Source organism: Schistocerca serialis, chromosome 11, assembly GCF_023864345.2.
Source record: "Schistocerca serialis cubense isolate TAMUIC-IGC-003099 chromosome 11, iqSchSeri2.2, whole genome shotgun sequence".
NCBI classification, from domain to species: Eukaryota; Metazoa; Arthropoda; class Insecta; order Orthoptera; family Acrididae; genus Schistocerca; species Schistocerca serialis.
The window spans coordinates 42,989,596-43,002,845 of record NC_064648.1 but is presented as its reverse complement, the minus strand read 5'-3'; the positions used below and the strand labels follow the sequence as shown (position 1 = coordinate 43,002,845).

General features: G+C 37.5%; 1 protein-coding gene and 1 long non-coding RNA gene across 5 annotated transcripts in view; one reads left to right on the top strand and one right to left on the bottom strand.

Moving 5' to 3' along the window:
• LOC126427286 (uncharacterized) overlaps nt 1-11,123 on the bottom strand; it is a 113,546-nt gene extending 102,423 nt beyond the window's left edge. Inside the window, exon 1 of the long non-coding RNA XR_007576620.1 lies at nt 11,043-11,123. This is a non-coding gene — a long non-coding RNA (uncharacterized LOC126427286). The remainder of the gene's footprint in view (nt 1-11,042) is intronic.
• Nucleotides 11,109-13,250, top strand: part of LOC126427284 (zinc finger protein 493-like) — a 105,919-nt gene continuing 103,777 nt past the window's right edge. For 3 of the 4 annotated variants that reach the window (XM_050089560.1, XM_050089563.1, XM_050089562.1), the window contains exons 1-2: nt 11,109-11,201; nt 12,817-12,905. In XM_050089560.1, the coding sequence (XP_049945517.1) occupies nt 12,834-12,905 (72 nt within the window). In that variant the 5' untranslated portion in view covers nt 11,109-11,201; nt 12,817-12,833. Of the gene's footprint in view, nt 11,202-11,482; nt 11,683-12,816; nt 12,906-13,250 lie in introns of all 4 variants that reach the window. The other variant, XM_050089561.1, reaches the window with a different exon arrangement.

Here is a 13,250-nt window from a genome sequence, read left to right as displayed (position 1 = left end):
TGCACGTTACATAATATGTTGCTGTGCATTGAAATTTAGCTAACATATTGAAATTTTCTTCAAACTTGTTGGAGGTCTGTAATTGTCACCAATCTCGAGAAAATTGATCTGATGTAGCATACTCATTTGTGGTCTCACAGTGCCAGCAATAAAGCTAAGGTGATATCCAGAACATTCCTCATATTTCATAAATGGTTTGAGATATCAAAATGAGAGTTTGACAATCGACAGTACACAAACAGGAGAGTATTTTGCCAAACGGTTATTATGTAATTCTTCATTATCTACCATATTGTTCCACTAACTACAGACAATTCCAGTGAGGGAATGTTATTTTTAAGAGCCATCAACAGCTGTTGAAGCAAGAAATGGTATGGGCTTTGGAACAACATAAATGAACTCATTACATGTTTATTTCATACTGTGGATGTGCTTCTTCATAAAATGCTCACCAGTTCCTCTGTTGATAAATTTAATGAACCACTGTGTAAGGATTCTCTCACAACTGCATCTGCATAACACGTTAGTGAGGTTAGACTGTGAAAACTCTGATGAGTTTTGGCAAAAGAAGCATATTTTAACATGGCAACAAGAGAAATGTGTAGGTTTTCCTCAAAATTCCCCATTCATGACACTTCTCTGAAAGTTACAAATGGTTAACAAACAAGGAGAAAATTAATCATTGTATTTTCGGTGGAATTCTTTTTGGATACTAACCACAGAAGAGGTGACAAATCTTTTTGAACAGGCACCATGCAAATGTGGGCATGAGGGGCCTCTCTTAATATTTACAAAACATGTGAGTGTAGGCTTCAGTTTAGAATAGCACTTGCCCTCCAGCACTCAGTATTTACCCTACAGTGCCTGCCCAGAGCCCCACCACCACTGATCTCCCCACACTTGCCCCATTGTCTGCGCATCTACCAGCTATGGTACTCTGCCTGCACCAGCCAAAACACAGTTCTTGGGTCACAACTGGCAGAATTTCAATAGTCCTATCTTCAGTCCTGGGTTTTCATCTTTGAATGCCTGATACAGTTAATGCAGGTTTCCCAACACTAGTCATTTTTGTGTATGAACCCTAAAACCCTGCTCATTAACAGAAGCAAAATCCTTCTTCCCAGGCAAATAGTGGCTTATTATGTCTGTTGTTCACTTAAGACACATGTAGGTCTTGGCTTGGGATTCTCTAAGATACCACATTTGTTTTGCTTTTCTCACTAAATAGTTAGAGGATCCAAATTCATTTTCAATCCTTCAAAAGCTCCAACTTTTCAGAAGATGTGTCAGCATCTGCATCTTCTCACTGTCTGCGGTGCTGGTACTGAATTTCTCTTTCAATTCCTTTACCATTTCAGATTCAACATTTGTTTCATAATCTGCATTTTTTCCACACTAGGTATGTATTTACTTTGCAATAACTCAGAACTTGCTCAATGTTTTTCTGCACATATGTTTTCTTTTCCAGTCTGTTCTTTTTCACTGGGGATTTGCCAAGAGATAACAAACTATCATTTAATGCATCTAAAGCAACTTTTGGGGCTGCAGATGTGTGACTCATCTGAGGAGCAATACAGGTTTGTGGTTTCCACGTGTTTCAATGTAGCTGCGTCGGCCACCCACCCTTGTACCTGAGTTAATTTTTTTCTACATTTACCACGTATTTTGTAATCTGTCATTATGCCACTAATCATCCGCATTTGCACTTTACATAGATTTTTCTTACATCTGCTGTGTCCATCTTTTCTGAATGGGTTACAGCAATACATGATGATCTCAAACTTCATCTCCAGGTGGATTTGTATAATTTCAACACACAAGACCTATTGCAGCAACTATCTGTGTACACGTTGCAGGCACGCTACCATCCAATATTTGTTAGGTTGTTAATGGCCCACCTACAACGTTACCTTCCAGTGCATTGTTAGACCACCACCTTTTTAACAATAAACATGTTTTTCAGTGATTTGTGTCATATTGTCAGACTCTGAACACAATTTATTTTGCATGAACAACACATTCCTGTATGTATTAATTAATACCTCATAAACCCATTATCACCCCAACTTGACTTTTTACTGTTGTACAGTGTAACATGAAGAAGAAAATATATTATTTCATCAGTTTCATAGGTGGCATGTTTTTCAATATTCAAGGTCAAAGGTCAAGGTCACTGGCGTTAATTGTGTACATTCTTCAACTAAGGCAATCTCACATATCATTGAAAAGCTTGTTTCAAGACCTTTCTAAAATTACCTGGTTCACTCTTGTGTCTTTATTAGAATGGAAATTTCAGCTGTTTTTGTCAGCAGTACTTGTCGAATTATGAGCACATTTTTAAAGCTTCAAGTGGCCATTACTCCTGTCTTACTTGTGCTAAAATTCTGTAATTTGTTATTTTTCATTCTCTTGTCATAAGCAATGAACACACCAAATTTCATGAATATTGAAATAGGTCAGGTCGAAAATTGCACTTTTCTGTGTTTATCTGACATGGAATGACTCGTTTTTATCTTTTTTCCTTTTAATCCTTTCCTTTTTCACCTTTTGTATGAAGCAGAAAACTATCACCATAATCATGATAAGGCCTTATAATAGGAGAGCAGGTTATACAGGGTGTTACAAAAAGGTACGGCCAAACTTTCAGGAAACATTCCTCACACACACATAAAGAAAAGATGTTATGTGGACATGAGTCCGGAAACGCTTAATTTCCATGTTTGAGCTCATTTTAGTTTCGTCAGTATGTACTGTACTTCCTCAATTCACCGCCATGATTTCATATGGGATACTCTACCTGTGCTGCTACAACATGTGCCTTTACAAGTACGACACATGTGGTTCATGCACGCTGGAGCTCCTGCACATTTCAGTCGAAGTGTTCGTACGGTTCTTAACAACAGATTCGGTGACCGATGCATTGGTAGAGGCGGACCAATTCCATGGCCTCCACGCTCTCCTGACCTCAACCCTCTTGACTTTCATTTATGGGGGCATTTGACAGCTCTTGTCTACGCAACCCCGGTACCAAATGTAGAGACTCTTTGTGCTCGTATTGTGGGTGGCTGTGATAGAATACGCCATTCTCCAGGGCTGCATCAGCGAATCAGCGCATCAGGGATTCCATGCGACGGAGGATGGATGCATGTATCCTCGCTAATGGAGGACATTTTGAACATTTCCTGTAACAAAGTGTTTGAAGTCATGCTGGTACGTTCTGTTGCTGTGTGTTTCCATTCCATGATTAATGTGATTTGAAGAGAAGTAATAAAATGAGCTCTAACATGGAAATTAAGCGTTTCAGGACACATGTCCACATAACATATTTTCTTCCTTTGTGTGTGAGGAATATTTCCTGAAAGTTTGGCCGTACCTTGTTGTAACACCCTGTATAATAACCATTTTGATTTTTCCAGCATTATTATTCATAGTTTTCTTATCAGGTTGCCTACTAGACTGAAAAACCATCATGACAATCTACCTAATAGACTGCCATTTAATATGAGATGCTATTTCTCAATAATGACATGCCTCGCTACTTCATTTTCATCACTGGCACCGCAGCCCGCACACAATGCATTAGGGGCAGCATTGATGTGCCTGGTACATATGTCACTCCATAGTTTGATCTACATAATATTGCTATCTCCAAAAATAGTATCAATCAATAGCTCACAGAGTAAATTTTATACATGAGATATTTCATCTACCTTTCTTCAATTACTGTAGAAATAATATGGGGTCAAATTTCTGACACTACTCTGTTTGTTTTAGTGTAACTCAAACCATGTACACAAAATATGAATCATTCTGTATAGAAAGTGAACATTTCAGAAGTAATTTTCTGTTAATCAGTAATATAACAAAACAAATCTGTAAGCATGTAAGACTGAAACCCTTAACATGGGATTATAAAAGAAAGAAGTTATTTTGAAATAACAAATGAATGGAGAGGTGAAACAATTAGTAATAGGGTAAAAGGAACTACTACTATCAATAAGTAAGATATTATGTAACAGACTACTGCACACAATGAAGTAGAGGAGTATATGTAAAATAAGTTACAAATGTAAGACAGGACACAAGATAAGATAAAAAATACAACATTATAACAAGGTTTATGGTACAGTAATAAATAATCTAGAGAAAATTTATAACTGGTAGAAAATAAACTTTTTCTCGCTTGCGTTGAAATTTCAATACAAAACTTTCCAAGAAGAGACTTAACTCTACCAAAATTTTAGGTCTGGTACTAATTTTATATTAACCACAACAGAGCAGAACGTAAAAAAGAAGTCCATAAATGGAAAAAAAGTCGTTAAGATTTGAGCGTGATGCTATGTCATCACTAAAAGCATGCACAGTATAAGTGCTACCTTACGTCAATTTCGCCTCAACTTTCCAAAGTATCTAAAGAATCAAGAGTTATACTCTTATACAGAATGGGTAATGCTGAATATGTAAAACTGTACTTCGGAAACTCAGGCAATAGCCTCAGACCACAGGGCACATACAGCTACTTCTGCATTTGATCACTTGGACCTTAGAAACACAAATGTCTCTACAACTTCTTAAACAGTGACAATAAACTGCAGAACTCTGGGATCACGATCTAGGTTAGTGGAGTTGCAAGAGGAGTTAATTAAGACCAAATAATATGTAGAAAGGTTATCAGAAGCATTGAAAAAAACCAGACCAAATGGAATTAAAATCATCCTGTATGTTTTATTACAGATACAAGTGTAGCCTTTGTAGCAAATAAGAAAATTAAAAGTACTACAGGAATTACAGGAAACTCAAATATTATATTAAAACTGGTTTTAAAAATAAAAAAGAGATATACTGTGGCAATCACTTGAACCTATGGACCAACACTCAGATGCTGTTGAGGTATAACACCTCTACAAATATTTACAGTTATTTCAAGCAGAATGACCTCCTCCAAACCAACAAGCACGAATTCTGAAAACCTCCATCACACAACACCCCCCTACACTTCTTTTGTAATTATTTATTTGTTTTACTCCACATACCATCCTCAAAGACAAAGATTGAAGGAATAAGGTAGAGGGAATATTTCCTGATTTATAAAAATAATTCTATTTAATACTGCATCAATGTTTATTATCAAAAGTATGGTGATATGGGTATCAGACAACATATGTGACTGGGTTGATGTTTTCTATGTAAACAGGGTACAGCATGTTTTATCTTAGATTGAGACTCTTCAACAGATGTACTTTCTGGTGCACACAACACAACAGCAACACCAGAAATCCTGGAGCAGGTACATAAATACCTCAGCCAACTGTTCTCCTACAGATCTTGCACATCATTCTGACGGACAAAGACAAATTGAACCTGGAAAGAAGTATGGAAAAAGATGATTTCCATACCACCGTTAAATCCCGCACAGCTGGAAAATCGCCAGGACACATGGGATTCCCATTTAATTCTACCTAATGTACTGGGATATCGTCAGGGACATCTTCATCAGTCATAAATGATGTGATTGGTGGTCAGAAAATACCAGAAGATTTCAAAAAGTAACACACTATCTTAATGCTGAAGAAAGCAGCATTGTGAAAAATAGAGGATTACAGACATATCACACTGACTACAATATAGTAGCACAATGCATGGCAGACAAATTAAAAGTGCTGATGGAGAAAATGATACACCCTCACCAGACATGTGCCATGCCCAGAAGGGCCACCTATGAGGCTTTAGCCGAATATAGAGAAGTCATAGGCATTACAGCAGTAAACAAATTCGACGCTGTGATTGTGCCGATGGACTTTGATAAGGCCTTCACTAGAGTGAACCACGGCTATCTTTACAAGATTCTAGAAAAACTATGCCTGGATACTCTTTCATCTGAATAATAATGAATATACTTAAGAGCACCACCTCCAGGCCATAAATAAACGGCCGTAACACAAAACTGATGGAAGTTCAGAGGTTGGTGAGACAAGGCTGCCCACTCTCAGTACCATTATTTGCAATGGCCCTGGATCCCCTGCAGCGGAAAACCAACACCATTACCGGAATCAAGTTGACCGGCACTACAGTGAAATGTAAAGCTTACACTGACAACATAGGATCCTTCATAAAGACAAGACAGACTTTCCAAGAATACAAGAGCCCTCCAAAATGTTGAAAAAGTGGCAAGGCCCAAAATAAATCCACACAAAACTCCACTCGTATTTATCGGAAACCACAAACTTAACAAAGGGAGCACATGGTACTTGAGACACACAAATGCCAGTGAAAATGGCAGCCAAAAACTGGCAATCAGCTCTACACAAAATAAGAGAAATTGCAAGATCAAATGGAAACAGACTGATGAACTTATTCCAGAACACAAGTCTCATCAGCGAACAACTACTCTCAAAAGTGTGGTTTCTGGCTGTCAAACTTCCTACTGCTACCTACTGGCACTTCCAAGATCAGCGAAACTGTAATGTCCTTCTTCTATGCTGAGGCAGAATTCTTCACTACGTGAAAGCGAGGCGACACAGAACTGTCTGCTATTGCAGTCAATACTTGTTGATAATGTCCGCTCTTGGCACTTATGTGAGTCTGTATTTGGGGTTACAAAATCAAGTCTCTTTAGCAAGCAAGCTTAGATTCAAATTATTACTATCAGCTAGTTGCATTGTTCAGTGGTTGACACCTAAGTTGCTCATTAACAGATACTAGGTGGTCAATTCACATTTCAAAATGAATTGATATCGTTGATTGGCATAGCACATATACAATGAATTAATTAATTCCTTCGAATGACACAGGCTTCAGTTAACGCAGCATGATGTTTTGTCTGTTGAAAATTATTTCCTTTAATATGAATGTGGAATACTACATCATCATCATCATCTTTATTGTTATTCTTATTGTCCAGGGATAAGCCATACTTGGTTCACTTCTTGTGATGCTCGGTTCGAAATCGTAGGACACTACACTTTTTCCTTAACTTGGTTTTTAATAACACAGTTTTTTTTTTAATATGATTCACTACTATGAATGGACACACTTGTTTTTGGGCATGATGCAGTATGAAACTGACCAACTGAGCCATATACAAAATGACAATTTCAGGGCCTACCCTCCAAATAAATTTCTTGGCCAACCGCTGTCTTATCTGTCCTTAGTCCTTTAACTGTTGTTGTTGAGTACTGTCTTCATGTTCTGCTGGTCACCAGGTACTTTTGATGAGTTTAAGCACAGCTTGTGGGTTTTCCTTGAGCACTATTGATGAGTTAACTTAAGCCATCCTGCTGCCCCCTGACCACTAATGACAAGTATAAATGTGCAACTTCACAGGCAGCTGTGTACTGTTCATGAATTTAAGTGCATAATAGAGCTTTGAACCTATTTTTTAGCAGTTTCTCACAGTTCTGGCTACTAAGTTGGTAGTAGTAGTAGTAGTACTGTGTCTACTACAATATTATTTCACTGCATTCAATTTTACTTCATCTTACTGTGCGGGAAATTGGGGGTTTTTGGGTGGGGACAAACTAAACACACAACACACACACACACACACACACACACACACACACACACACACACACACACACACACACACACACACACACACACACACACACACACACGAGACAACATAAAACCAATCAAAATTTCCCCAATTCCACTACATTCACAATATTCACAGGAATCTGTCACTTCCCTTCATCTACATAGCTCAACCACAATTACCGATACCACAAAAGAAAAATTGACATCTAGAAAAATTGCAACACTGCGACTACACATACCATCAAAAATGGGAATCGGACACTTCACTTGACCTCTATAGGTCAACAGCAGCTCACAATACCAAAACACGTAGCTACGACGAGTCATTGGAATCGGACACTTCCCTTGACCTATATAACTCAAATACAACTGACAATACCAAAAAAATTGAAATAAAGTACTACCCCTAAGATACATAAATCAACCACACGTGCTGATAACGAAACACCAACCACCAACACATGCAGTAAATAACACTGACCCAACAACACACAAATACCCCACCAATCATCATAACATGCAAACAATAGATCCAAAAAAATGGCTACTTACCACAAAAAAGTTCCAGCGCTACATACTAGGTCAGCAACCCCAATCCCCCCACCTCTGCCAAACAAACAAACAAAAACACATCCAAAACAAACCAGCCCCCCTCCCTCAACCTTAACCCTATTAAACTTAGAAGACATATCCATACCAAACAAAAGAAGCCTCAAATTAAATTAAATGACTTACCACTCAACAAACAGCAAATGACACCACAATAACATAAACACAACACAAACTTAATTCTTAACTCACTGAAACCAATTTCTGTTCTTCTATAACAGTCATGACCGATAAATGCACACTTCAAGCAGTGATAACCAAATGAACCCAATACACCACATAATACGCGGACCATGCACACACCACTTGAGGACACCTCCAACTGCAACAAGACGACAGTTACAAACACAACACACTCATAAACAAAACTCCGCACCGTCATGACGTCACACACCACAACATCCGTACGTCACGGATCAAAGCCGACGGGTGGGATCGGACGCCTCTGTTGATCCAAATGTTTTTATCTTCAGCCCTTCTATTGAATATGTTGTTGTTGCCTTCTATTGAGGAAGAAATTATGAAGATATGAAGCATGACAGTGGGGATGAATTATTCGATGTTGATACAAGTGGTAACTCCTCCACAGATTCTGACCATGACAGTCTTGAAGTCATGTACCTCAACAAGTGTAACATGTAGTCTTGTGTCTACAAGATGTAATTGATAGTCTGTCCGAGGAAGAAAGGGTGGTGACAAATTTGACAAAAAAAAAATCATTTTAGTCCACTTAATCACGCATTTGAAGACTTGTCCTGAGGACACATCAATCAGCCATGGAATGATCCAAGCTCTCTGTCATTCTTCACGTTATTTTTCAGAGAAGATACTGTACTGACTAATACACAAACAGGAGGTTTGGAGTCCCTTGATGTCTCTTTTACACGTGTGAAGTGCACAGGAGTGAAAGTACCGCATACACTGCATCAGACAGACAAAAATTATAAATGATCCTCTGTTTATGGTATTGAAATATTCATAAATCAATAAAGATATTTCATACACTTGGATTTACATTTCTTTGAAGATTTTATTGCACAATTGGGCATAAAACAGATCATTTTCTTTCATTTCATGAACTGCTGGTTTTAAAGTTTCCTTGAGGTGTATGAGTCTCAGCTTTATCTTTAATAATTGTAGAAGCTGAAGAAATTAATTAAAATTTGTATCACAGCCATGACTTGAACCTTTTTTCAACTTTATTCAATTGACTGTATACATATAAATAGAGCACATTAATAAGAAATGACACATTATATTTAGTTTCAGATTTTCTTTTTAAAAATTTCTCCTTTATTACATTTTTGTTGACTATCTTTTCAGTGTTGGGAGTTCATTTTGGTTTTACATTTAGGATATTTTTCCATGTGTGTGTTTTTGCAATGCTTTCAGTCTTTTTATGAAGTTTTTGAGTTAGGTTTGTTGACTTCTTTCCTCATTGATGATTAATGGCAGCAAATAAACAGTTTTATGTTACTAGTGTAGGTCGGATCAGAGACAGAGAGCTGTGACACCTCTCCCCCGCCCCCCTGCCCGCACATCTAGTACAGAAAAGGCTGCCCCAGGTACCCCATCCCCACTGCACCTCAAGGTGGCACTCTGGAGCCAGTTGACTGTGGCCAACAAAGCTTCCAGCTGCATTTGGACTGTGGCTAACTCCTCCTGCATCCGCACACAACAGACACAGTCCCTATCCATCTAGCTAATATGTGATTTACTATTAGAAACTTAAGGAAACCTACTGCCACACAAGGTTAACAACTACACACTAGGTGGCAGGAAGGACACTCAACAATGAAAAACAATAAAAATTTATGATAGAAGCTAGATCTGGTGCTTATTTTGCTGCTAGGGCTATCAAGTGGATACTACAGGAAAAAACAGTGACCTACAGTATACTGCTAGGGGCTATATAGTGAATGTTATTTATAAATGTTGAACAGTAACCAGCGGTAAACTACACCTACTGGTTATCCCTCGCATTTAAAGTGTAAACAAACGTTTACGTACACGCGAAAATGACCTAATAAAACTATAAAAACGGCTACATTCAATGTATCGAGTCGAAATGACACAAATAAACGTAAATACTGAGTATTGTACACTGACAGATGCAGGTACAAAACAAAACCTTTAGCTAACAATAAGAGTTCAGAATGAAAATCACAAATACGAGTTCTACTTTATAGGAACCCATAGGCTCACAGTACACGATCACTAATGCCCACAACAAGCTAAGGAAAATAAGCAGACGGCGAGGAGAGTATTAGCTTTCTGCTAACTAAACCGTATGTAAGAATGGTTCAGAAGTTTTATTGTAACATTGATTTACTCAGACATTTTAGTGTAACACTAATTTACCACGTATTTTACGTCTACTTAACTGTTAACGCTCACAGGTTGCGCTAGTCAAACGTATGCAAGTGGCGTTAGAGTTCACCGTCAGTATCACTTTTCCTAATAAAATGTATAAAAACTGCTACCTTCAATGTAACGAGCCTAAATGACACTAATAAGCGTGAATACTAAGCATCCAACACTAACTTAAACTGTTTAACCCTCGTATTTATAATGTAAACAAAGGTTCACGTACACGCGAAAAATGACCTAATAAAATGTATAAAAACTGCTATCGTCAATGTATCGAGTCTAAATGACACTAATAAACGTAAATACTGAGCATTGTGCACTACTTAATTGATGATCCCGCGCATTTAACAATGTAATTTAAGAATGTAAACAAACGTTTGCGTACACGCGAAGCTGTCCTTCGCTTTTCCTATTCAAACGCAAATAAAAACTGAAACCTTCAATTTATCAAGTCTATTTCACACTAATGCTCGTAAATACTATAGAAAATACGGAAAAAACATTTCATATCTCGTAACACTCACTGAAAAAGACGTAAAATTCTGCTGTTGGCCACACGAGCGACAAGATTCACGCTGGTTTTGAATGCATCTGCTGGTTCTGCGATACTGTCACCCTTCGTGTACTGTGTAGTCAGCAGCAACCTCGTGGTGTTGTGGAAATTTGCGTGTGATATTCTCCAGGTAATTTATAAGCGTTTATAAACTGCAAATAAGAATAAGTGAAGAAATGTGTTTCGGAAGTAAATTAACATGGTACTTAATTTCTATCACAGTAACAGTTGAGTTTGATGAGTGTACTAGTTCGCGAATATCTTGTGATGACTCTGCTGTTTGAGGCTGCTGTCTTTTTATGTTTTAATTTGTAATGGGTACATAAGGATGAGATTTTATTCTGTATTTAATTGTGATCACATCACCTATAGTGTGCTTGGTGACGGTGTGTGAATGTTGTAATTTTTCAGGTTATGTTCATAACAACTAAATACCTGAGTTGTTAGTGCTTGTTTTTGGCCTGACCGTTAAAATCGCTACGTGTATCTTCGTAAAAGAAACGGCTGAGTGTGTGACGTGCTGTCACGAGCAGTTTGTCTACGAAGTAATCTCCTCAAATACTTCGTGGCTAACGAGAAAAGGCGGACAGTGAAATTCAAAGGTTGTCCATGTTAGTACGGTTATTTTGACTTACTTAGTAGTAATAATGATTGTGATGATAATTTTCTGTGTTGTGATGTAGACATAAAGCGGCTCCAGATCTTAGGGCTAACGTAAGCATTTTTTAAAGTGCCCAAAGTTACTACATCATTTCATGGTTTGAGTATGTTCGCATGAAAGGAAATGCTGCAATTCTCGTGCATTTTGTCAGTTTTCACTGTGCTTTGATTATTCGTGTCGTTAGTATTCGTGTAATCATATGTAAATACCAGTTTGTTGTAGTGTGTGGGTTTTAATGGAGTTCTGTATAAGAGTACTGCAACATCATTTACGAACTGGCGAGATACAAGGTACAGATTAACTATAATCTGCCTAACGTAAAGCATTACATGTCATCAGAACTCGATAGATCATTCATCATATTTACAGTTAGTATGAAGTCGTTTCAGTAAATCAGTTTTGTTAGAAAATGGTAACCAATGTTTAATCTTGATGGTAATCAAGAATGAGAACTTCCGCATTGCAATGTGCAGTCTACAGTGCAGGTATTGGTTTCCTTTAATAGCAGGTAAAGACTCTAAAATGATGACGCTTCCTGTAAATTGAGCATACATCCGTGAATGAATACAGATGAAGTAAGTTTCAAGGTAATGCCTACGTTGAAAATGCATATTCACTGATAAACAATCCGTATGTCCGGACTTTCTTCGTGTCCCTATCACACTGAAATTAACACAATGAACCAAGTATAGAATGAAATATTTGATGTTATTAAGTAATATCGCTGCAATCTATTGACTGCTGTAATTGTTTGTAATGCTGAAGTTAATGCATGCACACAAAATTACACATCTTCCATAATTGTCACAACAGGATGGTATCCATGAGCCAGTGTTACAAATAAGCAGTAACAAATTTAAATGCTCAGTTTCCATTGCGTGTTATTTTATGATTGTTCTCATGAATGAGTTTATATCAATGAACACACTTTTCCCCAGCCACTTTGCATCTGTTTCCTGTGTAATCACCCATTTACTGCACGCAATATATGAGTGACAATACTGCCTTTGAGCTATACCTCATGGTAAAAACAGAAACTGAGTGGGCCAAAAACTTTTCTTATCTGATTGCTTTTTCTTTACAGACTGTAGAACTGAAGCGATGGACCAGGAGCCAACTAAGTGGATAAAGAAAGATGAAACTGATGAAGTAGAAACTGAGTTACACTTCATAGTAAGTGGCTTACTTGTATTTCTTAACAGGCTTTCATTAATTTCTGTGTGCAGTGTGATGCGTGAATACATACAATTGATGTCATACAGCTGGAAACATGAATAATTCGGTTTACTAAACTGATGACATTTTGCACAGTGCATTGAAATAAGCCTTGTATTAAACCTCACATAGAATTGAGCAAGAGTTTCAATTTAATGTTTAGTAAACATGGAAAACTTTTTTAATGCACAACCCAATTATACTGATAAACTGGTTGCCATAAAGTGGGTATATTCTGCTCTGATACACTTGTTTGAATGACAACCTTAATGTGCAACTTAAGAATAATTATGACTGTAGTGA